The 24,896-nt window shown below is 45.7% G+C and overlaps 2 protein-coding genes across 2 annotated transcripts in view; one reads left to right on the forward strand and one right to left on the reverse strand.

Annotated features, from left to right (window-relative positions):
• The first annotated feature begins 1,294 nt into the window (after positions 1-1,294).
• TP53INP2 (tumor protein p53 inducible nuclear protein 2) lies at positions 1,295-9,913 on the forward strand. The gene is made up of 4 exons (XM_081096424.1): positions 1,295-1,531; positions 5,236-5,410; positions 5,806-6,094; positions 6,536-9,913. Exons 2-4 carry the CDS (start codon positions 5,287-5,289, stop codon positions 6,786-6,788), a joined length of 666 nt encoding a protein of 221 aa, XP_080952550.1. The 5' UTR covers positions 1,295-1,531; positions 5,236-5,286; the 3' UTR covers positions 6,789-9,913.
• A 1,123-nt stretch (positions 9,914-11,036) lies between these two features.
• The window catches only part of NCOA6 (nuclear receptor coactivator 6), a 69,329-nt gene continuing 55,469 nt past the window's right edge, over positions 11,037-24,896 (reverse strand). Inside the window, exons 12-14 of the mRNA XM_081097019.1 lie at positions 23,386-23,422; positions 17,178-17,326; positions 11,037-11,596 (exon numbers count right to left, since the gene is read on the reverse strand). Of these exons, the coding sequence (XP_080953145.1) occupies positions 11,553-11,596; positions 17,178-17,326; positions 23,386-23,422 (230 nt within the window). The 3' untranslated portion in view covers positions 11,037-11,552. The remainder of the gene's footprint in view (positions 11,597-17,177; positions 17,327-23,385; positions 23,423-24,896) is intronic.

Consider the following 24,896-nt stretch of genomic DNA (forward strand, 5'->3'; position numbering starts at 1 on the left):
TTCAGACGAGGCAGGGACAGGATTTTCTCACCAGAGCATGAAGCTCTGGCCTAGCTCCCTCCTCTCCCCTCTGTTGGGCCAGATGGGCAGCTCTCAGACCCACCCCACCAACCCTGCTTTACTGAGAGAGGGCCCAGAATCTCTGGCCCTGGAGATTCGGAGGATGCGTATTTGTGGTCTCTCTCCAGGCATTTCCCAGGCCATTGGGAGACCTGGGAGCCTAGAGCATGGGATTGGCAGAATCCTCAGGCAGGAAAGTTGGAAAGACTCTCTGGACATGTTAAGCTTACAGATAAGAAAACTGAGACCCAGAGAGGTAACATCACTTATTTAAGGTCACACAGCAAGTTTAGGGTAGTCAGGACAGGGCCTCGTCTCCTGCAAGAGGCTGAAGCACTCTGAGGGTTGTTGTGAAGATCAAAATACATATACGTACAGTGTCTGGCACTCAGTAAGTGCTCAAGAAATGTCAGCTAATGGTCTGGCAGTGGCCACAGTAGATACTCAATAAATGTTGAATGCATTATTGAATATGCATCCACAAACTAACAGGGAGATTTGTGAGCCTCACATTCCCTGTGTGTAAATCTGGACTAGAAATGCTTGTCCTGTCACTTTTCTGTCCAGCCCCCAGTAGCAACAGATTAAATAAGGTGTGTAAACTTCCAGTACGGAGCAGTCTCTATGTTTATTCAGCCCAGAGCAATTCCTCTCCAAGTCCTGCTCTGTAAAATCTCTCCTCAGCAAACCAACTCCTCTACACTCCCAGGTGCTGTCCGGGAACTAGTGAAGGGGCAAGTCCCCCCACCTCTCAAACCTGCCCAGTGAGACAAAGTAGGTGGGAAAACAGAATGTGTAGGGGTGAGGAGGTGAGACATATACAAGGGAGGGCCAGCAAGAAGGCAAGTAGTGGGGAGGATGGAGGTGCACGGACGTGGTGTGGAATTGAGGAATACAGATCGGTGGATCTGGATCTAGTATGCAGGTGAAAGGATCTGGGGGGCAGCGGGCGGGGTGAGGGCGCTGGGGTATCAGGAGGGAGTGCAGGAAGATGGGGGTTCCATAGGAAGGAGTTGGGATCTTCTCACTGAGAGATCTGTGGGTCACCCTGGGGCAGGGGATCCGAGCTCCCAGCAGCCGCACCTCCCGGCGGCGCCCAGCGGCTCGGAGTTGGGCTCCGAGTCTGGAGCACTAGTCAGCGGACGGTGGAGGAGGCGGGGAGGGGGATCCGCAGCCTGGGATTGGTCACCGCTCCGCCCGCCAGTGACGCGAGGCGGGCGGGCCCCTTTGTGACGTCACAATCAGCTGTTTGAACGTTCCAATTTGTGCTGCGAGCCCAGCAGCAGCGGGTGCACACACTCAAAGCCCCGCGGGCGAGCGCAGCAGCCACGGGAGTCCCGCGCGCAGCCCCGCCGCCTCCCTGACCAGCCCCCGCGATGCCGTCCGGCCTGTGATCAGCCGCCGACCCCTGCCGTTCCGCCGAACAACTACCTCAGCGCCACCCGGCCCTCCGCACCGCCTGGGTACCCCGGTGAGTCCCGACCGGCTTTGGCTAAGGGGCTCCCCACGCCCCCAGTTCCTGGGTCTTTGTTTGTCTCTGTCGGTGGCCGCCGGGGCCACATTCCCGTCTCGCGATTGGCTGCCGCATGCCTGGTAGACCATGACGTCTCTCTATTTGCATTTGACATTGAAACGTCACTAAGGCCAGCCCCGCCCTCCCCACCCCCACGGCCCCCCTCCTTAGGGTCGCTTGTCCTGCCTTGACCCGGTGGGCGCTGGGTTGGGATGGGGCCCATGGGTAAGATACGCTGAAAAGCAGTGGGGACCGGAAGGGCCTTGACAGTTTCTTGGGTTAATCCAGGGGTTGGGGTCAGGCCCCTGAACCCCTACTTTCTCCTTGCGACTTGAGAGGGGCTCGGATAGTGCTGCTGGGTCTAGGCTGGTGGTGGTGGGGTCGATGGAGCTGAAGGGAGTCCTGGAGTTCCAGCCCCATGTCTTGGGGCAGTGCCAGATGGTGGTGGAATCCCCTCCCTGCACCTCCGGGACAAACATAACAACATCCTCTTAATCTCTGACCTGTATGTGGGCTTTATCTGATTTCACTCCCAGCCCCCAAACTAGTTTGGGCTCTTAGATCCCCTTTCACAGAAGGGGAAACTGAGGCCCAGAGAAGGGAAGTGGATTATTCCTGGTCATGCAGCCAATTAGAGTCATGCCTACTGAGTGACTGACAGATGCATTAGCCATGGGCACATGCCTAGTAGGAACTCAATACAAGAAAAGTTACACATCCTCCTATCACTGAGAACACACTGTACCATCCAAATTTGATAGGGCTCCTCACTTCTGGGTCTTTTTCCAGGGGTTCTTTGGAGATTGGGTCCCATTTTGTGGCTCTGACCCTCACTTTGTACCTTGGAGTCCCAGAGCCCAATAAAATTGCTGTCTCCCAGCTGTTTTGACCACCAGAGTTATTAGCTGTATCAGAGCTGATGTTGGAGTGGGGATGGGGGGTGGGGGTGAGAGCTTGGCCCTTCATCACCTCCCCAACACCCAGAGTTATCAGGTAGAAGGACATGACCTGGCCTAGTGCTGGTGAATGTAAGATTTGTGCTGCCCCTCTATGCTCATGGAGAGGGGCAGGAGAAAGGGCAGGAGAAGAGAGCTTCTGACTTTCTAAGTGGATGGGCCTACAGTTGGATGGGCTTTGCTCAAGGATGGGCTGGGGTAGAGGTGGCTTGGGGCTCAAGTGCTATTCTGGGCACAGCTGCTGCAGTTATTAAAGGGAATGGTTCTCCCTGGAGCAGGGCTGGGAATGTGAGAACCAGGAAGCTGGCAGGGCTGGGAAAGAAAACCCAGGAGGCTCCCCAGTGGTCATGAGAGGGGCGGGCACTGGCTGCCTGCTGCTGCTGCTACTCTTGGCTCTGTCACTGACTTGCTGTGTGACCTCGGGCAGGCAGCTCTCTCCCCACCCCAGCCTTCTTATCTCAATCTGTCTGTAATTTGAGGAGGCTCAGAGCAGGCTCTGGTACACACTGGGTGCTCTGGAAAATGCATGATAAACCTTGGTGTCAGGAACCCCACACCCTATTATAGGTGGGCAGGGGGTCAGAGGGGAGCAGTGACTTGATCAAGGCCTGACTCACATCTGACCTATCTCTTCTGCATAATGAGTATTTTTGGGCACTATTCGCACTGAGGTTTTTCTGTGTACACTCTGGACTGGATGCTCAGTGACCTGGGGCTAGGCCTGCCCAGAGAGACTTATGTCCTCTAATCCTCAGGTTGCGAAATGGACTGGATGAATATGATAGTCCCTGAAAGAATTCTTAACTTCTTCACCTTCTCAATGGAAAGAGCTGGGGGCGGGGGGGTTCTTCATCAAGGCCCCAATCTTCCCTTCCTTCAGGAAGGGCCAAACTTTCTGGATTTTTGGTAACTGAGTCACTAATGCCTTCCTGTGGCTACAAGAGGTTTGGGATATGTGGCTTGTGCTGGGCAGGTACTAGTTGGAATGGCTCAAGCTTTCATAATCCCCATAGATCTCCCACCAGGGAAGCCAGCACCCAGGGAGCACTTCCTTCTGGAGCCTACTGTGGGTCTGCATATGTGGAAATACTCTCAGGATATGGAGTTTAGGGGATTCTGTGGCAAGTGTGAAAACATACCCAGGGAATAGGAGAGGTAGTCACAAGCACATAAATATCCCAGGTGGGTTAACGGTAAGAGTAGAATGCCTTCAGGGAATGTAAGTGTGGAAACATCCTTCAAGGAAGGTGACAAGTGGCCCAATAGCAAAATTATTGATCATCTTCAGGGGACAGATGTGGAGGGTGAAGCTTTAGGGACATCCAGAGGGTACCCCAAGCCCAGGTCTAGTCCTGAGATAGGCTGAGGTGGGAAGAGGAGCAGATCTATAGCCACCTCCTTGGTGTCTGCATTCCTGAAGTAAGAGGTCTCCTTCCTCATCTTTACCCAGGGAAGGGCTGACTGAGGCCTTGAATCCTGGTCTAACCCTCAGTGCTAATCCGTAAGGGCTCTTGGGGTGTGATATCTCCCTCCCTCTACTATCACCTCCCTCTGACCTGTTGTCTCCCTGGGGCCAGGCAATGTGATCTTCTTCCTAGCCAGGGATACTGCCCTTGAGCATGGGCTTGGGAATAAGGGGTAAGAAGGGGGAGGGCCTGTGGGAATAGGATCTTCCAAGCTCACTGTCACAGACAGAACGGAGGTCCATGCAATCACACGGTAGCAGTTCTGTGAGATTTTTGCGAGCCAGCACTTTTCAAGCCGCACAAGTAGGTGCTGTTTGGGAAATCATGATGAAATCCAAGGTCCATCTTCCCAGAAAAATACACAGGAGCCATGGCCTTTAGCCACCAAGTTAAAATGCCTCATTCCGACAGACACCCAGCAAAGGCAATGGAATATAGCGATTGTGGTGCTGCCTCTGGCATCTGACTACATGTGTTCAAATCCTACCTCTTTGTCTTAGGATCTGTGAAGCTTTGGGCAAGTTACTTCACGTCTCTGAGCCTCAGTTTCTTCACCTATGAAAGAGGGATGATAATTATACCCACTTCCTAGAGTTGTTGTGAGGATTACATCAGGTAATAGAAGTAAAGTGCTTAGTAGAGTACCTGGCACATGAATGTTAGCAATATTGTGATGATGATAAATAATCACAACACTGGGCAATTTCTTCCTTGCTTGGAGAACTCCTATTTACCCTTCAGGATCCAGCTTGGATGTCCAATCCTCTGGAAACCTTCCTTGACAGAGTCTGGACACATATACCACTCTTTCCATGTCCCTAAAGCATGCAGTAATATTAATAATAACAAGGTGATTAATGTATTGAATGCTTACCCTGCCCACATACTGTCCTAAGCTCTTTGTGCTTGGCTCCTTTAATTCTTATTAGAGCCTAGAGGAGAATACTATTATTAGCTCATTTAATTCTTATAAAGGTCAAGAGGAGGATACTGTTTTCATTGCCATTTGACAGATGAGAAAACTAAAGCACAGATCAGTTAAATTACTTCCCAAGGTCACACAGGAAATAGAAAAACCTGAAAGCAGGCTGACCTACCAGAAAGCCCACACACTGCAAGTCTTCCCCACACCTCCCTGCTGTACTCTGATCCGGTCTGGGGACTGGGGGTGGTCTCCCCAGCCAGGAGCAGGGGTAGACTTCAGTCAGTGGTGACTCTGACGCCTCTCTACGCCTCCCAGGTTTTTGCACTGCTTTAGAGCGCCCCCCCGAGGCCGCTTCACTCTCCCAACATGTTCCAGCGCCTCACCAGCCTGTTCTTCAGCAACCCCCCGCCCCCTGAGGACCTCGACTGCCCCCGAGCCTTCGTCTCGGAGGAGGATGAAGTGGACGGCTGGCTTATCATTGACCTGCCGGGTGAGGCCTAGGTCGGGGGCCAGGACTCTAACTCCTGGGCCTGGGAAGGTCAGGTGGCCCAGCAGCGGCGGGAAGGGAGCTGCTAGGGGATTGGGGAGTTCCCGTAGGCCTACCGGGCAAACTGGGGCTGAGGCAGTGACCTGGGAGGTGGGGTACAGGGTCCCGTCCCATGCAAGCCGGGCCGTCTTCTGGCGGCGCAGTGTTGGGGCCCTAGCGAGACTCCTGGCCCCTGGGTGCCCCGTGGGCGCGACGGGCAGGGCTGCGGGTCTGACTAACGATGCCCTTTCTCTCCCCACCCCCGTGTCCGGTGTGTGTGTGTGTGTGTGTGTGCGCGCGCGCGCCCCTCCCCGCTGCGCCTCCCCCTCCCGCATGGCTCCCCCGCCCCCGCCCCGTAGACAGCTACGCGGCTCCACCCAGTCCCGGGGCCGCTCCTGCCCCGGCCGGCCGCCCTCCGCCCGCGCCCTCCTTGATGGACGAGAGCTGGTTTGTCACCCCTCCCGCCTGTTTCACTGCAGAAGGGCCCGGACTCGGGCCCGCACGCCTCCAGAGCAGCCCCCTGGAGGACCTCCTCATCGAGCACCCCAGCATGTCCGTTTATGTCACCGGCAGCACCATCGTGCTGGAGCCTGGACCCCCTTCCCCGCACCCCGACGCGGACCTGCCCGACGGCGACCTCAGCGAAGGGTGAGCGGGCCGGGCCGGAGGGCGGGGTCGGCCTGGAGGTTGGGGAGCTGCCCAGGTGCAGGGGCGGGGCCTTTAGAGGAGAGTCTTTGGGGCCAAGGGTCGGGCCTACGGGCCGGGGACCGGGCTAGGGCGGCTCTGAGGGCCAAGGGGCGGGGCTTTAGGCGGGGAGGCGTGGCTAAAAGTCCGGGGACGGGTCATGGGGTTGGAGGGGCAAGGCCAGAACGTCACGGGGGTGCGGCTTTTAGAGGCTTTTACGAAAGGCAAGGGCCGAATTGGAGTTTGGGGCGAGAACCGTGGAGGTGTCCCCAGGTTGGCCTGGAGGAAGGGCTGGGACCTGGGCGCCCCCTTCTGGACGGAGACAGCACTGCGCCAGGGCGAGGGTGCGGGGACCCTTCGCTCCGCTCGGTCCGGCCCTGACCTGGCCCCGCTCTGTTCCCGCAGGGAGCTGGCGCCTGTCCGCCGCGAGCTCCGCGCCCCGCACCACGCAGCCGCCCCTCTGCCGGCGCGGGCTGCGCTGCTGGAGAGGGCGGGCCAGGTGCGGCGGATGCAGCGGGCCCGGCAGCGGGCGGAGCGCCATGCGCTGAGCGCCAAGGTGATGCAACGGCAGAACCGCGCCCGCGAGAGCCATCCGCGTCGGCCCAAGCACCAGGGCAACTTTATCTACCAGCCGTGCCAGCGCCAGTTCAACTACTGAGCGTCCGCCGGCCCAACCACAAACCCTTTGCCGACCCCCGACCGCTATCGGGCCCCTCCGCGGCAGCCAGTGTGTTGCTCCAGGGGCGCCCGCAGCCCACCTCGGGCTGATGACACAACCTCCCTCAAGTGTGTGAGGTGGGGTGATAACCCCCTTTAAAGTCCCCTTGATTTTCCCATCTCTGATTCTCTAATCCACCTCTGGACCTCCTCTACCCTTTACCCTCTTTCTTCTGGCCCCCTGCCCAACATCTATCTAATCCTTCATCTCCCATACTGACTCCATCCTTCCTTTTCTGGTCCCCATCCTTGCCTCTGCCCTGACATTCCCCTTTATCTTTGCCCTCCATTCCTCTACCTCTGGCCCACCCCTATTTCTCAGAGTCTCCTTTTCCAGTCCCAGATCTAGCTGTTTCCTTACCTTCAATTCCCATTTTACAAGCCTCGCCCTAACTCATGTTTGGCACTACACTCGCTCCTGCTTCCTTATTTTCCCTTCCCAATAATGCCCTCCCAAAGGGTGAGGTGGAGGAGGGAGGTTGAGACTAAAGGTTTCTATGTTTAGTCTCACCCTTCCCTCTCACCCTGGGGGCTGGGCTCCTTGTAGTGGCTTAGGCCTGGAAAGGTAAAGTATGTAGAAGAGGACTGTGAGATGTGAATTAAAGGGAGAAGGTGGAGGGAACTGAGGGGAAGAGGCAGCCTACTGGAAGTGTAGACAGGACAGGTTGAGAAGCTGTAGGAAGCAGGGCACCATGGGAGCTGGTACTGTGTGCTTGCTCAGAGACTGGCCTAACCCTGCTCTCAGGCTGGAGCCTGGAGTCTGCCCCCACTTCCCTTTCCTATAATCTCACCTCCCAAATCTCTTCCTGAAATCCACCCCTCTGCAGGCCCAAGTCTGAAAGGCTTAGTTAAACCTACCCCCAACATGTCACACCAGGAGTAGAGGCTGGGCAAAGCCCTGCCATCCGGGCCATCTGTTCACATGTCCAAGGTGCTAGAACTAGCTTAGGAGAGATGCAGGCCAGAGGGCTTCTAGGCCGGGAAACTGCACACCCCAGTGTAAGAATGCAGAAGGATGATGCTGAGAAGGACAAGCTGTGGGGTGAAGCCATCCCAAGACTGACAGCTCAGCTTTCATCATGCCTCTGGCTTTGTATTTCACACCCTGCCCAGGATGGCTAATAAACACTCCAGGTAGGAGGCCAGGAGCTTCACCGTCCTAATCCCCAAAGTCCCGCTCCAGGTTCTGGGCCCTAAGGGCCACACTCCCTTTTCTTCCTGAGTGCTCTCTTCCTTTCTAGGCTGCTGGGGAAAAATGGGTGCCCTATGGTTCTCCTCCCCTTCTCTTCCTGTAAATACCTGGAGGAGGGAACCTGAATCCCTGAGTGAAACAGAGGGAACAGGGGTGACCAACTTCCCCTTCTCATGGTGGGACTGAATTTTGGGCTCAGACACCAGCAATAGCCTCTTGGGATGCCCCAAGTTGCTTCCCTTTTTTTCTTTCTGTCCTTTACTAGTATATGCTCTTTCTTCCTTGAAACTTAAGATTTCCTGTTAGAAACTAACATAGGTCTTCCCCCTCACTCTAATTCCAGGTTTCTAGGTCTCACAGTTAAGTGGAGGCTTATAACTCTGCATTCCCATGAGGGCAAAGGCAGCTGCCCTTCCTGACCCTGTAGCCCCAAGCCTCATGTGGGATGTATGGGTAAGGGAGAGGGTAGCCCCATGGATACTGGGATGGTGACAGAGGAAGCCCTATTGGGGTCTCCTGTCCAAGGGAGTAAGCCAAATCTACACTAAGAACAGATCAAAGTCCCCACGCCAGTCCACTAGGGCCCCAGTAGTTGGCAACCTTGTTCCTGGCCCCAAGCTTCTCCTTCAGTTATGACCTAGTCACATTTTTCTTCCAGCTACCCCTCCGTCACTTCACAGCCAGCGTAGGGTCTTCAGCACTTCCAAGAGCTGAAATTCCCTCCAACTCCTCTTGTCTACTCCTTTGCTGTGGCCTACGCTCAGTCCAGGGTAGTTCCCATGATCCTTCTTGTGGGGGAAGAGTGAATAATAGGGCATTAGGTTCAAATTTCAAAAGGCCCCTCCCTCACCCATATTTCTGGAGCTCCTGTAGTTCTAGAACCTTCCAATCTCATCACCTGGCTGATTGCAAGGCTCATAGGTTTTTGTACTTTCCTATAGATTCTGTAGTGAGTGTGGCAATATTTTAATTGTGTATAGATTTCTAAGAACCAACATTACTCAGTCTCCTGCTAGTCTAACTCCTGAAGCATCATACTGTATTGACTGTGTATGTGCCTTTCACCTTGAGCATGCTTCAGGATTTTTTTTAAACCACAGAACTTGAATATATGAGGGAACCGGAATTCACAAAGTCCTATGCAACCTTAGACAGGTGAGGGGTTAGAGAGTCTGTCTTGACTGATATTTTCAGAGAACCCTGGAGAAGTTTGTTCCAGTTTATATTAATTCATGTCACTACTACCAGCACTTTGCCAAAACTGAGTTTGTCAGAGGGACCCGTTTCTAGAGTGAGTCCCCATTACATCAGAGGGTGACTTACAGTGATTCCCCATATGTCTGAGTGCTCTCTTCAAGCTGGGTGTCACTTTCCAGCCTTTGCCAGTCTGGCCCCAGCAGGGTATCACTTGTGTATGAATGCAATTTGCTGCTGTTTTGAAGTATGCCTGCTCCCAACTCCTGCCGGTATCCTGATCAATTTGCTCTGACCCCTAATATCTTAGGTGCAATAAGGACCCCACCAGAGCTCTTGGAGGCCTCCTCAGATCCATGTGGCTTTACGTGGGGACCGAATGCAGACACACTATACCCCCTATATTTCCCCACTTGTCCTGCCACCTAGTTCCAAATGGAACCAAGTAGACTGCATCCCTCTTGGGTGTTTTGTGTTGAGACTGGCTGGAACGAGGAGACTCTGGTTGACCATGTTGTGACATTTCAACAGACTCAAGGACACAACCACCTCAACATGGTCCTGTGGCATGCCTGTGTATGTGTGTAACAGAATTCTGATTGTTAGATTGTAATGTTATTCCTCTATGGGAGAGAGAAATATAAAGAAAAACAAAATAAAAATCTATTTAAAGCACATTATACTTTCTGTCTGAATAGAGGTAAAGTCTGAGAAGCACTTTGTAATCTCAAGCACAGTACTGGCAGAGGGTATTATTATTAGGCTGGCTTTGGTTCTCGTGTGTGTCATAAGAGAAGGAAGAGGGTAGATAAGCTTGCTGGGAACAGAGTCAGACAGCATGGGGTCTGACTCATAAATAACTACTTTTAGAGAATCCTTATAATGTAAAACATATATAATAAGACAGTTGAAATAGAGATGAGACTAAGAGCATGACAGAGAATCACCAACTCATCCTTTTGATCCCAGGCATTGAGTTATGGCAATGGCAAGGAGCTACTGCAGGGGAAAGGATGGAGTATATGTCTAGCTGGTAGGAGACACAGCAGAAGGCTGAGACCCAGACCAAGACAAGGACAGGTCCCCAAGCATCTGAGTCCCCTGAAGGTAGGTAGGGAGTAGGATGGGAGCAGAAGCAGTGTTTAGGTAAGAATTAAGCCAGGAAAGGGAAAACCTGGGGATGTTGATGATAAGTCACCCCTAAGCCTGATGCAGGTGAGTTACAGGGCAGCCAAAGAGTGAAATGTAATGGGCATCTTTGAAGAACATAACACAAAATGACTGCTTTTATTTGGGGACTGCCCATCTAACCACAGAACTGGAATGAAGGTGGAAAGCTGACCTAAACTGGGCTAGATTCTTGATGCTGTTAAAAAGATTCTTGCTGGTCAGGCTGGGTTTATCTTGAATGAAGGAGGTATAAACAGTTGTTTTGGAGCAATCCATCATGTGCCCAGAGAAGCAGTTGTATGAAGTGGAGAAAAGGTGCTCTCTGGGTTGCTGATGACTTCCTGTCTCTAGAAAATCCTGGGTCTTTGATCCTCTCTAAATTGATTGTTATTTGCAATACAAAGAGATCTGACCAACATATAAAGTGCGAGGTACAGTGTTGTAAAGGGCTAGTTTCTTCAAAGCCAAGAATGAGTTCAGTGAGCAAGACTGCATTTCCCTCAACTTGTCAGATGCAGCTCAGGTGCAATTAGGACAAGATGGGATTCTAATTCACAAAGAAGGCTGTTCCTATTCACTTATGATTCAAAGAAAAACACTTGCTCAATAATCCCCTATCAATAACATACACTTATGTTCTAAGACAATTACATTTATTTAACACATTCAGTATTTCACATTGTACAAATCCTTAGATTCTCTTTATTCACTGGTCCATTTCTACAACAAATACATCCAAAACACTATTTAATAAAATTATTTACAACATTTCCAAATGAGAAGATTCCTTTTGTCCCCACTACTGCTACTCACACAATACTTCCACAGCACAATACATCATGAGACCTAAAAATGCTCACCCTGTACTCTAGGCTGCTTAGGAAATGTGAAAACTAATAACATAATCACATTAGCTCCTCTCAATACATGGCAACATTTTAGAAACCTTGAACTTCATCAACACCAAAAGGGTTCAACAACTCTGCTTTTCTCGTTGCACTTTATGAAACAGGTTGCAGGGACTAGGAAAAGGGCCACATTATTAAAATGACTAGCTGTACAGAAAGTGATTTTAAAAAGTCACAGCTCAAAACTGCTTTTTGTAAAATTCATACACATTTACAAGTATCAAGTCGCTGTCCAGCTTGTTTACTTGGATTTTCTTCGCTTGGATTGCACCGCACTGGTTATGTCTGTGGGGGAAAGGAAGGACATGTTCAGCTGAGGCAACTTTTTATAGCAGTGCCTTTTAGGTAGTCCACAAGAAGACAGATTAACCTAAGTGGAGCCCTATTGGCTCTGAATCAGTCTAAGGGACGCAGAAGGGGCACTCAGTGTGAAGAGGGTCTCTGGCTTCTGTGGGAGGAGGGTACGCCCTGTGTACTAGAACCTGGCAACTGGGAAAATGTGATACAGGTGGTGGGAGATGAAGCACATGTACCTGGTTGGAAAAAGTGGCAGGATGAGGACAGCTTCCTTAGCTAGGCAATTAACCCCACAATCTCTATCACCAAATCCCATCACCCAAAGAAATGATGGATAGACTGACAGTGCTTTTGATGAGAAATCAATGAATGATGCAACACGCAAGTGAGTAAATCGTGCCTGAGTGCCAAACAAGCCTCTGGATCCCTTTTGGAGCCAAGCCATTGTTTTGCAGTAATGAATTCATTTTGCCATGCTAGAGCCAAAGTTTCTAAGTAACATGGCCATGACCCTTGGTCAACAAGTGTCTACTGTGGTCTAGCCAGGTATATCATCATGGCTGTGGATACATACAGGCATAGAAGCAATTCAGAGCAAGCCACAGCCTACTCTGTGAGTCCAGGTGAGCCTGAGGACTTCAAGGAAGAGGTGCACAAACTGAGTGATTTACTGATTTACACACAGGGTAATAGTGACTTAATTCCTTTTGCATTATCATAGTGTCTTACATCAATTAATTCAATTTTATCTCATATTTAAATTATGTTTCTAAAAATCTTTTCCATACAAGTTTCTTACAGCAGAGTACAATGAATAGTTTGAAATTCTCCAAATGTGAACATTTAAAATCTAATATTGATCTTAAAAATTCACCCTCATTCTTCATGCTGCTACGTAGATATTTTGGTTTTAATATGAAAATAGTATTTTAAAGTTATTTCATATCAAGGAGAAAAAATTCTTTTCTAACACATTAATGTGTGAAATGAATCAGATTTATCTCTTTTGGAAAACTAGGCTGAATTTTCGGATGCTGCATTTTAGATTTAGTGTTCTAAGCAATTTTTCTTCTCTCTTTTGTATCATAATATTTTAAGAACCCAGATTCAAAAGGTAGGTGTAAAAAGGAATATTAATTGCTAAGAAGTGAGGCTTTGATGACTTTCCAAGAGGTGACCTATGCAATGTTTTTGGAAATTTCAATATGTCACATATTGAAATTGAATTTTTTTTTTTTTTTTTGCTGGGAGGCCATGTTGCTTGTGCTATCGGGTAGAATCAGTCTCTCTGATTTCTCTTAGTCTTTTGCTAATCAGAGGACAGTTAATCTGACAAAATGCTGATAATGGTGTCCATTTTAATTGCATGCAATTTAGAGTCTTATTCAACCAAAATTCCCCTTAATTCTTTTACTTTCAACATTTAAGCTTCATTGTCACAGTAGCAAACTGGTCATTTGCAGTAAAAATAAACAGAGTTTTGTCTTGACTGAATATTCATCCTTAGAAAAATATTAATTAGGTCAACTTTGGAAGCTTTTCCTTTGTTGTGATATGAAGGATCAAGTGGTGTGTCTGAGAAACACATATGTGGCTGGGAAAAGAGGTGAAGAGTGTGTAGGGAGGGGGGGCCTGGGTAAGCAACCTCAGGCTTTCCCTCCCCATCTCCTTCCATCTGTTACTGCTCCAAAGAACCCAAAGATCTGGCAGGCTGCCTCTGCTCCTGAGGATGAATCAATGAGTGGGACCCTGAGTAAACAACTGATTGGTGCTAGAAACAACAAAAAAAAGTAACCTTTTAGATACCAGGTGGAGGATGGTATCTAAAAGATACCATGAGGAAAAAAACATATTGACCTGGTTCCGAAGTCTCTTATCACCTTCCCTGGATAAATCTAGCCAATCTGGGTCACAGGACAAATTCATTTTTAATGTGTGTATAAATCTGTCTGAAAAGATGAGTTTTTTGTTTTGTGATTCAATTTTATACTCGCAACAAAATGTTATCATTTTTACTACTCCCCTGAGTACAATAAGAGAATCTAGAGGCAAACCCTTTAAGGTAAGGAATTCTAGGTGACTGATAGTACCTTCAGGGTGTGCATCTGGCCTATTCCTAAAGGTTGCCTAATTAATCTGACTGAGCATAATCCCAATTCCAAGATACCCCCTTTCAATATTATACTGGCAAAAAAACCCCCAAAACCATCACATATATTGTCAAAAAAATTGCTTTTTAAACCACCAAGGGTTTTATAAATTAATGTAAAGAAAGATATACAAATGGTTCAAAAACTAATAGCGGAGTTACAGCATTCATATATTCTTATTTTAGAGCTAACTATATGATAAAAAAACTGGGTTAATAACAGTCTTTTAGGAAGTTATCCATTTAAATTGGTAATTTGATATGGGCATTTTTTTTCAACCTGGTTGTCTCATTTTGACATTAAGCAAACTTGGCCAAATCTACAGTCCAAGATTCTATTAAATCTTCTAGTAGGTGGGCTTTGCTTTACTTTCAAGGAATTTTAGAAACTGAATTTGACTTTGCTCACTTCATTGGGCTTTTTATTGTACTACTTCTAGCCAAGATTTCTATTTAATTGCAAAAAAATTCTGAACATTTCCTTTCAAAATTTGCATGTCTGGTTTCTAAATGATGCTACAAGAATGCAGTTTCAGACAGTTATTGTTCAGGGTTTTTCTCCCATAAGATATATCTAATTATGTCTGTTCATTTGCATTTCCACAATAACAACACTTCTGTTTTAAGAATATCTGTACACTCTGTTTTTATTATTTATTATTTTTATTTTTATATGTATTTTTTACTTCAGAGAGGAAAGGAAAGAGACAGAGACATAGAAACAATCAATGATGAGGAAGAATCATTGATCAGCTGCCTCCTGAATGCCCAACACCAGGGATTGAGCCCACAACCTGGGCATGTGCCCTGACCGGAATCGAACCATGACCTCTGGTTCACAGACTGACGCTCAACCACTGAGCCACGCCAGGCAGGCCACTCTGTTTTTAGATTCTTGCTTCTCAAGTCACTGGCTGTGGGTACGGTAGTGTTTTCACTCCACTTTGCTGTCAGAGGTATCTCAGGGTCCCACAGGGACACTCACAGCTGCTTGATGACTACTAGTTGCTATGAACGTCCCTAATATTAGCCTATTTTCCTTGGTTTCTAACTTATGCATTGAATTTCATGTTTTTAACTACTGATCCTTTTCCCTGGTTGAAAATATAACACAAAATTATACACAGAAGAGTAAATTAAGAATGATAAGGGAAAAAGAATCATTTCTGTGTTAATGGGGAACTCATCATGCCAGGAGTAGAACTACTCATTTGCATATTTATAAAAAACACTTCAGATCAAGTACAATTTTAAAAAGAGTTCACTGATTTGGGGGAGTCAATTTCTGTGTTTGTAATTAAAAGTGTGTGTGTGGGAAATCCAACCAACCAAAAACAAAACAACAGATTAGAGCATCACCTATCAACCATGTGGGCCTCCCTGAACTTGCCCAGAAATCATCCATCCCACCTGCTCCAAGCTGGCAGTCTAGTCGGCCTCAACCAACATGATATAAGCAAACTGTTTTCACAGCAGAAACATGATTAATGTTACCATTTCCTCAATAATACAAAAGTACCAATACTTCTCATTATAAACTGCTCATAATATTTCTTAACTTTCAAGATTCTTGTGAAAAACACACACTATTTCTGATTTTGTTTCTGCATATATGACTAAAATCTTATGAGTACAAAAAGGCAAAATGCTTTTTCTCTTCAAAACTTTAAGAAGTGATGCTGCAGGAAGATATTCCAGTTCCCCAGTACTACACATTTCCAAGTTTGAGAACCATAACTTTTAGAAGCCAGCTTGATACTTCATGATCACTCCATGGATATGCATTCAAATACAATCATAGGAAAGTTATTTTATGGCTTTGGTTCGTATTTGGATACAACATAGCTGGCCAAGTAATATATATATATTTATGCTTTAATTTGGATCCAAGAGCTCCAACACTTAAAAATCCAAAGAGCTACAGCACTCATTTCTGATTTAAAAGGTAACTTACCCTAGGACAGTTAAGAACTGATAACCTGAGTGCTGATGTGGAGATCTAGGCACAATTGGGGTCTGGCCAGAGCTCTGCCATCCTCTAGGGAGACACTCAGCACCCCTCTGAAGATCACAAAGTCATTATGGCCTCTCCTAAGCTATTTGCTAAACTTCAAAACATGTATGGGGCAGGTATTCTAACATGACTATCATCACTTTGGAATAATGTCCAGGTTAAGTATACAAGCCTATTCCCCACCCCTTTTCTAAAACTGGTTCCAGCTTTCCATCTCTTCTTGGGATTACACTCAACCAACTGAGCTACACCAGCCAGGGCCATGTTGACACTTTTAGACTTTAAGCCTAATGGTAATGAACGGTAATGGTAAATCATTGAAGGGGTTTAAGCTAGGATAGCAATAAAGATGGAAAAAGTGGATGAATTTGGGCCACCTAACATAAAATCAGCAGCTTTTTGTGATGGATGTGAGAGTGAGGGAGAGAGGTGCCAAGGAGGACTTGCCTAATAATAGATGGTGGTCCCATTCACTGAGGTGGGGAACAATGGCAGAGTGCCACCTGGCACTGGGGTGAAAATCACAAGTCTGTTTTCAGACATGTTGAATGTGAGGTCCTGTTAAGGATATACATGCAGTTATCTAAAATCTCTAGAGGTCTGTACTAGAAATCAATACATGAGTATATGAAAGGTTCTAACTGAAGGGAAGCATGAATAAGTTAGGGAGAAAATACAAGTTGAAGAAAAAAGACAACTTAGGATTGAAGTTTGAGGAAGACCAACACACAATGTCTGGGTACAGGGACTAAGAAGCAGCAGTCAGCGTAGTCAGAAAACTACTGAGAGTTCTGGGTCATAAAAGCCAAGGGCAGAGTTAATTAAAAAAGGAGATAATAGTTAACAGAGAAAACTGGTAGTGTAATGGTATTGAGAAGATCTGAGAAGGTGGGACCAAAGGCAAAAGTGGAGGCACTGGCCTTCAACTTGAGGAGGGACAACTACTCTATTATAGTAGGAGCAAAGGACGACATTGGTAGATTTATGTCTTGGTAGTGAGAGTAGAGGGATTCTATTTTTTCTGGGAAGAGGTGAGAGTCTCTGCTGAGAAGAGAGGAGAAAGTAAGGATTGTAGGTTTAAAAACAGTAGGGAGGGGGGAAAAGAGAGTTGATTACAGAAACATAGAAAGCTGGCTGGGCCATGTTATTGAGGACATATCTGAAGTCGTTGGTGATAATGAATCAATCTGCCTGTTATGTTCTTTTCTAACAGTGCTTGCTGTTCTTGTGTACGTATACAAAAAACACATAGTTAAATGAACTAACAAAGGACCAAACAGAAGACAAAGGAACTTGACAGGTTTGAGGAATAGATGCAAAGATGAAGGACAAAGTCCTCTGCTGCTGTGATAAGGATCCCATTCTTCTATTTGACCTACAAATAGTATCCACACCCCACTGCTAACCTTTAGTAGAGCTGGAGGCTGAAGCAGGCCGAGAGGATCGCTTCCGATGTCCGTTTTCCACACTTTCAGAAGCCACAGTTGGTTCTTCAGTTCGGGAATTTCTCCGGCTTGGGGTTTTGGACTTTTCAATTATCTCTTTGGGATCACTGCTGACAGACGGAAGCACAAAGTTTCCAAGGAGGTGAGGGAATCAAGTCACACAAAAACGGGCTCTTCAGATAAGAGTTTCATTCATAAGGCAGGAGAACTATATAGTCATTCTGGAGAGAACCCTGGGACAATGAGCACAATTCCTTCTATAATTAAAATTTAAAAGCGAGTCTAACTTGTTACATTAGTAAAAATAAGGATTAAAGCATAATGCTGGTGAAATTGTGGAAAACAGGTAAAAGACATTGGAACTTCACACAATCACCCAACTTCCTCACCCATTTCCTAAGATAATATTATTCCCCTTCAAAAGTTAATAGTACCTAAAATCTAGAAATTACTAACATATGCTGGCATTTACCATGAACCTGGTGTAGTTAGACAGTAACTTATTACAAGTCATATTACAGAAGAATATACATGGGAATATATTCACAATACATTGATGGGTATATTGATTGCCCCTATTTAAATCCCCTTTTTTAGTATGTGAAGATTTTAAACTGGTAATATCCAGTATTATTGAGTAGATAGGGACAGAAACTCCTGATGGAGTGTAAACTGTCTACTGCAATGGTTCTCAATAGGGGGTAGTTTTGCCTCCTTGGGGACATTTAGCAATGTCAGGAGACATTTTTTTATTGTCATTTTGGGGTAGGTGGGAGGTGGATGCTATTAACAACTTTAAGTGGCACCTACCAGGTTGCCACTAAACATCCTATAATGCATAAGACAGCCCCGACTCCCAATAGTTATCTCATCTAAACTGTCAGTAATGCTGAGGCTGAAAAACCCTAGTGTAATTCTCTGGCTCAGCAATTCCATTTCTAGATGCCTAAGGAAACAAATGTTTTTACAGAGCTCTAATTCCACACCAGGTTGTCAAAGCATTTTATTCATATTAATGAAAACAGAGGACATAAATGCTTAATAACAGATCAGTTAATTAAATCATGGTACATTATATGCAGTCATGAAAAATTATGTTGTAAAGGTTAATGATAAAAATTGTTCATTGAGACTTCTGGTCAAGATGATGGCGTAGGTAAATGTGGTACTGGAATCCTCCCAGATACAACCAAATTACAGAACAACCATCATTCAGAACTGCCTTAAATTTAGATGAATGTAAGTCCACAATAAAGAATTTAAAGAAGCCACATCGAGCCCTATCCAGTTTGGCTCAGTGGCTAGAGCATCAACCTGTGGACTGACGGGTCCCGGGTCTGATTCTGGTCAAGAGCACATGTCTGGGTTGTGGGTTCGATCTCCAGTTGGGGGCATGCAGGAGGCAGCTGATCAATGATTCTCTCTCACCATTCATGCTTCTATCTCTCTCTCCCTCTCTCTTCCTCTCTAAAATCAATTAAAAAAAATAAAAAATAAAGAAACCACATCAAGACTGAGCTGATAGGCAGGCACCATAGCTGAGACTCCATCAATCTGGCTTACACTGTCCACCCCTCCCTGGTAATTCCCCGAGGTTTTGTTCCACACAACCTGGCCTATCCAAGCAGTTTCCTGTGTTGCTGGTTTTTTTAAATATTAAAAAAAAAGAAAAAAAAAGGATAGAAAATCTATCTATCTATATAAAACCCTAATATGCAAACAGACTGAATGGCAGAACAATCGAACAACTGGTTGCTATGACGCGCGCTGACCACCAGGGGGTGCGCGCAGAACATGGCGAGTGTCTGCAGCAAGTGACAGGGTATGGAATATGGTGGGCGTTGGCTGTGGCAAGATGGTGGAGCAGGTGAGTGGGGCTGCCAGACCAAGGTGGGGTGCCGGTCACTGTCATTGGGGTGAGCCTCTGGTGGTTACTGAAAATTCTTTGCTCTGGTGCGCCACGGTCCTGCCCAGCGCTCACATCTGCTGCTGGCACCAGCCCCGCTTGCATCTGCTGCTGGAGACTAAACTGCTGCTTGCATCCGCTGCCAGCACCCGGCGCAGGATCGGATCGCCCCACAGGACTTCTCCACCTCCCCCTGCTCCTGAGGGGGCGATCAGGGCAGCAGCCGCTGCTCGCACCAACTGATGGCACTGGCCCCACTTGCACCTGCTGCTGGCGCCAGCCCCAATCACTCCATGCCGTCAGCAGGTGCGAGCAGGCGGTGCTATCAGCACGTGGGAGCGGTGGCGGGAGTGGGAGCAGGGCTGCCAGCAGGTAGGGAACCGGGGGCCGAGGCAGGAGGGGTGGGGCGGGGGCATGGAGGATGGGCCGAGACCCGCCCCTGTGCCCACTGCAGCCTCGTGGCCCACAATTCCTTTCAAGGTGCACGAATTCATGCACTAGGCCCCTAGTATGAGTAATAAAATGGCAATAAATGAGATGGGAGGGAGGTTGGAGAGATGGTGAAAAAGGTGAAGGGATTTAGATACTAACTGGTAGTTACAGAATAGTCATGGGGATACAGAGTATGAAAGAAAACATATATGCATATATGCATAGCCCATAGACACAATGTGGTGAAAGCTGGGGCAGAGGATAGGCAGAAGGGGGCAAGTCGGGGAAAATGGAAGACATCTATAATAGTGACAACAATAAAAAAAAACTGTTCATGGTATCATGGTGAGGAAAAATGCTACCAACATTATGTATAGTATAATCCCATTTTCGTGATAATATATATTGAGTATATACATAACTGCATATGAATAGATGTGTGTGAGATATACGTGTGTGTGTGTGTGTGTACAATGAATAGCATTTATATAGGGTGTCCCAAAAAATGTTTACACACACTTTGAATAATTATAAAGCCTGGGTTTATTTGTGTTTGTTGTTGTTGTTAATCCTCACCTGAGGATATTTTTCCTTTGATTTTTAGGGAGAGTGGAGAGAGAGGGAAAGACAGAGAGAAACATCAATGTGAAAAAAGCACAGATTGGTTGCCTCTTGCATGAGCCCTGACCAGGGCCAGGGCCTGAGGAGCCTTCAACCAAGGTACGTGCCCTCCACCAGAATCGAACCCAGGACCCTTTGTCTGCAGGCCGATGCTCTATCCACTGAGCCAAACCAGCTAGAGCTATAAAGGCAGTGTTTATTAAAATACATATCATTTTTATTAAAATTGAGCTATCAGCTGTTAAAGTGTGTATACATCTTTGAAGACACCTGTATATAAACACTATACACAGTGAATATTGTTGAGTCACAGGAATACTGGCTTATTGGTAATTTTCTTCTTTGTAATTTTCTGATCTGTTCACTCTTGCCAGCGGACCCTTTGCTAGTGGCACTATGCCTGGGAATTTAGCCACCCTGTTCATTATCTTAGTTTTATATGTAATGACTGCCCCAGAAGCCAAGCTAAGTCAAGGAGAGGTGAGGTTGAAGCTGGGGTGGAATTACAAGTCAGAGAGATTTACACATCCTTTTAGAAGCGGTGAAGACGGCTTTCTGGCTGGGAGCCCAGAAAATGGTCATAGCCTCTGAGGAAGAAAGATTTCTAATGGAAGTGCCTCTTTCTCTGTCAAAACAAAAGCCACAGCAATACTGTCCTGGTGTGTATATGATGAATGTTCAGGTAGCTCTAGAAACAAATACCCACGGCCCGAACCAATATGCTCAATTAATATTTGACAAAGGAGGCAAGAACATACAATGGAGCCAAGATAGTCTCTTCAATAAATGGTGTTGGGAAAATTGGACAGATATATGCAAGAAAATGAAACTAGACAACCAACTTACACCATACACAAAAATAAACTCAAAATGGAAAAGGACTTAAATGTACGACAGGAAACCATAAAAATTCTAGAAGAATCCAAAGGCAACAAAATCTCAGACATATACCGAAGCAATTTCTTCACTGATACAGCTCCTAGGGCACTTGAAACTAAAGAGAAAATGAACAAATGGGACTACATCAAAATAAAAAGCTTCTGCACAGCAAAAGAAACCATCAACAAAACAACGAGAAAACCCACTGTGTGGCAAAACATATTTGCCAATGTCATATCTGATAAGGGCCTAATCTCCAAAATTTATAGGGAACTCATACAACTTAACAAAAGGAAGATAAACAATCCAATCAAAAAATGGGCAAAGGACCTAAATAGACACCTTTCAAAAGAGGACATTCAGAAAGCCAAGAGACATATGAAAACATGCTCAAAGTCACTAATCATCCGAGAGATGCAAATCAAAACAACAATGAGGTACCATCTCACACCTGTCAGACTGGCTATCATTAACAAATCAACAAACGACAAGTGCTGGAGAGGATGTGGAGAAAAAGGAACACTTGTGCACTGCTGGTGGGAATGCAGACTGGTGCAGCCACTGTGGAAGACAGTATGGAGTTTCCTTAAAAAAATGAAAATGGAACTCCCATTTGACCCTGTGATCCCACTTCTAGGAATATATCCCAAGAAACCAGAAACACCAATCAGAAAAGATATATGCACCCCTATGTTCATAGCAGCACAATTCACCATAGCTAAGATCTGGAAACAGCCTAAGTGTCCATCAGTAGATGAATGGATTAGAAAACTGTGGTACATCTACACGATGGAATACTATGCTGCTCTAAAAAGGAAGGAACTCTTACCATTTGCAACGTCATGGATGGAACTGGAGAGCATTATGCTAAGTGAAATAAGCCAGTCAATGAAGGAAACATACCACATGATCTCACTCATTCATGGATAATAGAGACCATTATAAACTTTTGAACAATAATAGATACAGAGGCAGAGCTGCCTCAAACAGATTGTCAAACTGCAGCGGGAAGGCCGGGGAGGGTTGGGGGGCAGGAGGTAGGGGGGTAAGAGTTCAACTAAAGGTCTTGTATGCATGCATATAAGCATAACCAATGGACATAAGACACTGGGGGATAGGGGAGGCTGGGGGACTGTCTACGGCGGGGGGATAAAATGGACACATATGTAATACCCTTTGTAATACTTTAAGCAATTAAAAAAAATAAAATAAAATAAAATAAAATAAAAAAAAAGAAACAAATACCCAAAGGGTGTTTTTTGGTCTGATTATCTTCTTTCTCTAGTCACATAGTTGGTGTATGCTTGAGAAATGTAAATGAATTCAATTATTAGCCCAATACAAAAACAAAAAGCCTAGACAGGCACAGTAGAAATAGCAATTTTAGAGCCAGAATAACAGGGGTCAAGTCTTACTATGCATTTATGGGACATGATTTGTAATTCTCTCTAAGCTTCAGATTCTTGATCTATAAATCTCATTCACAATACGTTAGTGAAATGTGAGGGCTCTAGAGTCAGGATGCCTGGGTTTGAATCTCAGCTTCACCATTTACTAAATCTGTTATCTTGAGTAAATTAGCTAACCTCTCTGATCTATACATTCCTTATCTGTAAAAGAGAATTTACTTTCCCAATAGATACTGTGAAAATCAATGAGGTAATACATCTAGGAAGCTTGTAGTTCAGTGCATGGCATGGAATAGCATTCAAACAAATATTGGCCATTACCACCACTTCCCAGGGTCAATATGAGGATTAAATGACAGAATGATTGTGAATGTGTTTTACAAACTAAGTTGATGTACAAATATAAGAAATTGTTTAAAATGTTATCTAGTGCAATCCTACACTGAAAAGGAATGGCTTTTTGAAAACAACAACATGGGGCTAATGAGGTAGAAGCCACAGTTGCATTTCATTTTGTTAGGTTATGTGAGACAGCATAGAAAACAACAAAAAAAGCATGGATTTTTGGGGTCAGACCACGCTGGGCTTTTTTCCTCTTCTGCCTTGAGGATCAAACAGTTATACTTCAGAAGGTGTTGCAAGGATTATTATTAATGACTATGATAGCAACAGCTCCTATATACTAGATATTTATTTACTCACTATGCTGAGTGCAGAACATATTATCTCATTTAGTTTTCAAAACAATCAAGAAAGATAGAAATTTAGCCACCAAGTTTTATTTCAAAAAATGTCACCTCTGAAAGGTTAGGACTCATGATAGCTCCCTAGTTTAGAAGGGGTTTCAAGGCTAAGAAAGCAGATACCCTTCAAAGAGGCTTATGCCATATTGATGCTAAGTCTGCAGAAATGATCATCTTACCTTTGTCCAGAGACTATGGCAGCATTTGCCTCAAGTTCTGTAAAAAATACAAAGGACAGAAATGAGATGTGGAAGTGTATGGTGTATATGTCCACAGGGAGAAGCTAGGTGTCCACAAGATTCTGAATGCCCTATTTAGGCTAACATGTCTCAGTGCCCAGCAGTATCCTCACCCTACATGATATAGAGACAGAGCTGGCACAGACACAATTCAGTTGTCTGGGGCGTAAGACACATACTTGGTCTATTTTTATTTTTACTCCACACTGTGAAATCTGTTTGGATCAATAGAACTAAATTCACACTGCCTGGTTCATATTCCACCCAGGTATAATTGGTTAGTAAAATAAGCCTCTTTCTCTCATGTAGAAGAGATTTGTTTTCATTCTTAAAATTTATTTCCAGCCGAAACCGGTTTGGCTCAGTGGATAGAGCGTCAGCCTACGGACTGAAAGGTCCCGGGTTCGATTCCGGTCGAGGGCATGTACCTGGGTTGCGGGCACATCCCCAGTAGGAGATGTGCAGAAGGCAGCTGATCGATGTTTCTCTCTCATCGATATTTCTAACTCTCTATCTCTCTCCCTTCCTCTCTGTAAAAAAATCAATAAAATATATTTAAAAAAAATTTATTTCTACTCTTTTGACTCTTCTTAAAAAAAGACAGTAATCTTTTAATATGTCTTAAAATCTATTAAGAATGCATTCTCCTTCAAAGGACTTCCTCATGGAATTTTAGAGGGCAGACAGCTTTGCTTTGAGATATTCCTATAGACCCCATTATGTTCCTGTTCTTCAACCTCCTAGCAATGCCCTCTCCAAGAAATAAAAACCTCGGTAATTTGTCTATCAGCGTTTTGCTTAAATAAGCATCCTATGGGTTTACCAGGCACTTCTTTCTCAGCTCCAGCAGAAAAACATCTTTTTCCTACATTATATGCCTTTAGGTAGTTCCATCTTTTCTAAAGACTTCCTGATGCATCAGATAGCAGTGATCTCTCCTGACTCTGGTCTCCTACAGTCCTGTCCCTACTTTTAGATAATTCAGCAACTCATACTCAGTGTACATGTCTAACATACCCAATAGCTTACATGGTAATCTAAAGGCAATGAAGCCTAGAGTGCCTACGTTAAAACTGTGACTTCATTGCTTATTAGCCATGGGACCCTAAACAAATTACTTGACCTCTCTGTGCTCAATGCCTCATCTGAAACCACTTTACCCACTTCAAAGATTAAATGAAATATCACATATAAAAATTTTAGTACAGCACCTGGTGCTTAGTAAATAACTCAGTATTACCTATTATTATTTTTAAGTAATTTATTTACAAAATTTTAAATTTGTCTTTATTGTTGAAAGTATTACAGATGTTCCTCTCCCCGCATTGACCCCCTCCACCCGACTCCTAACCCCTAGTATTAGTTATTATTATTGTTGCTATGATGCTCATGTTGATGCAGCTTCATACAAGGGGGCTGGATTACTCTGCCTTTAATGCAAGATGCTGGCA

This window comes from Myotis nattereri (genome assembly GCF_964212035.1).
Source record: "Myotis nattereri genome assembly, chromosome: 8".
In the NCBI taxonomy this organism is placed as follows: domain Eukaryota; kingdom Metazoa; phylum Chordata; class Mammalia; order Chiroptera; family Vespertilionidae; genus Myotis; species Myotis nattereri.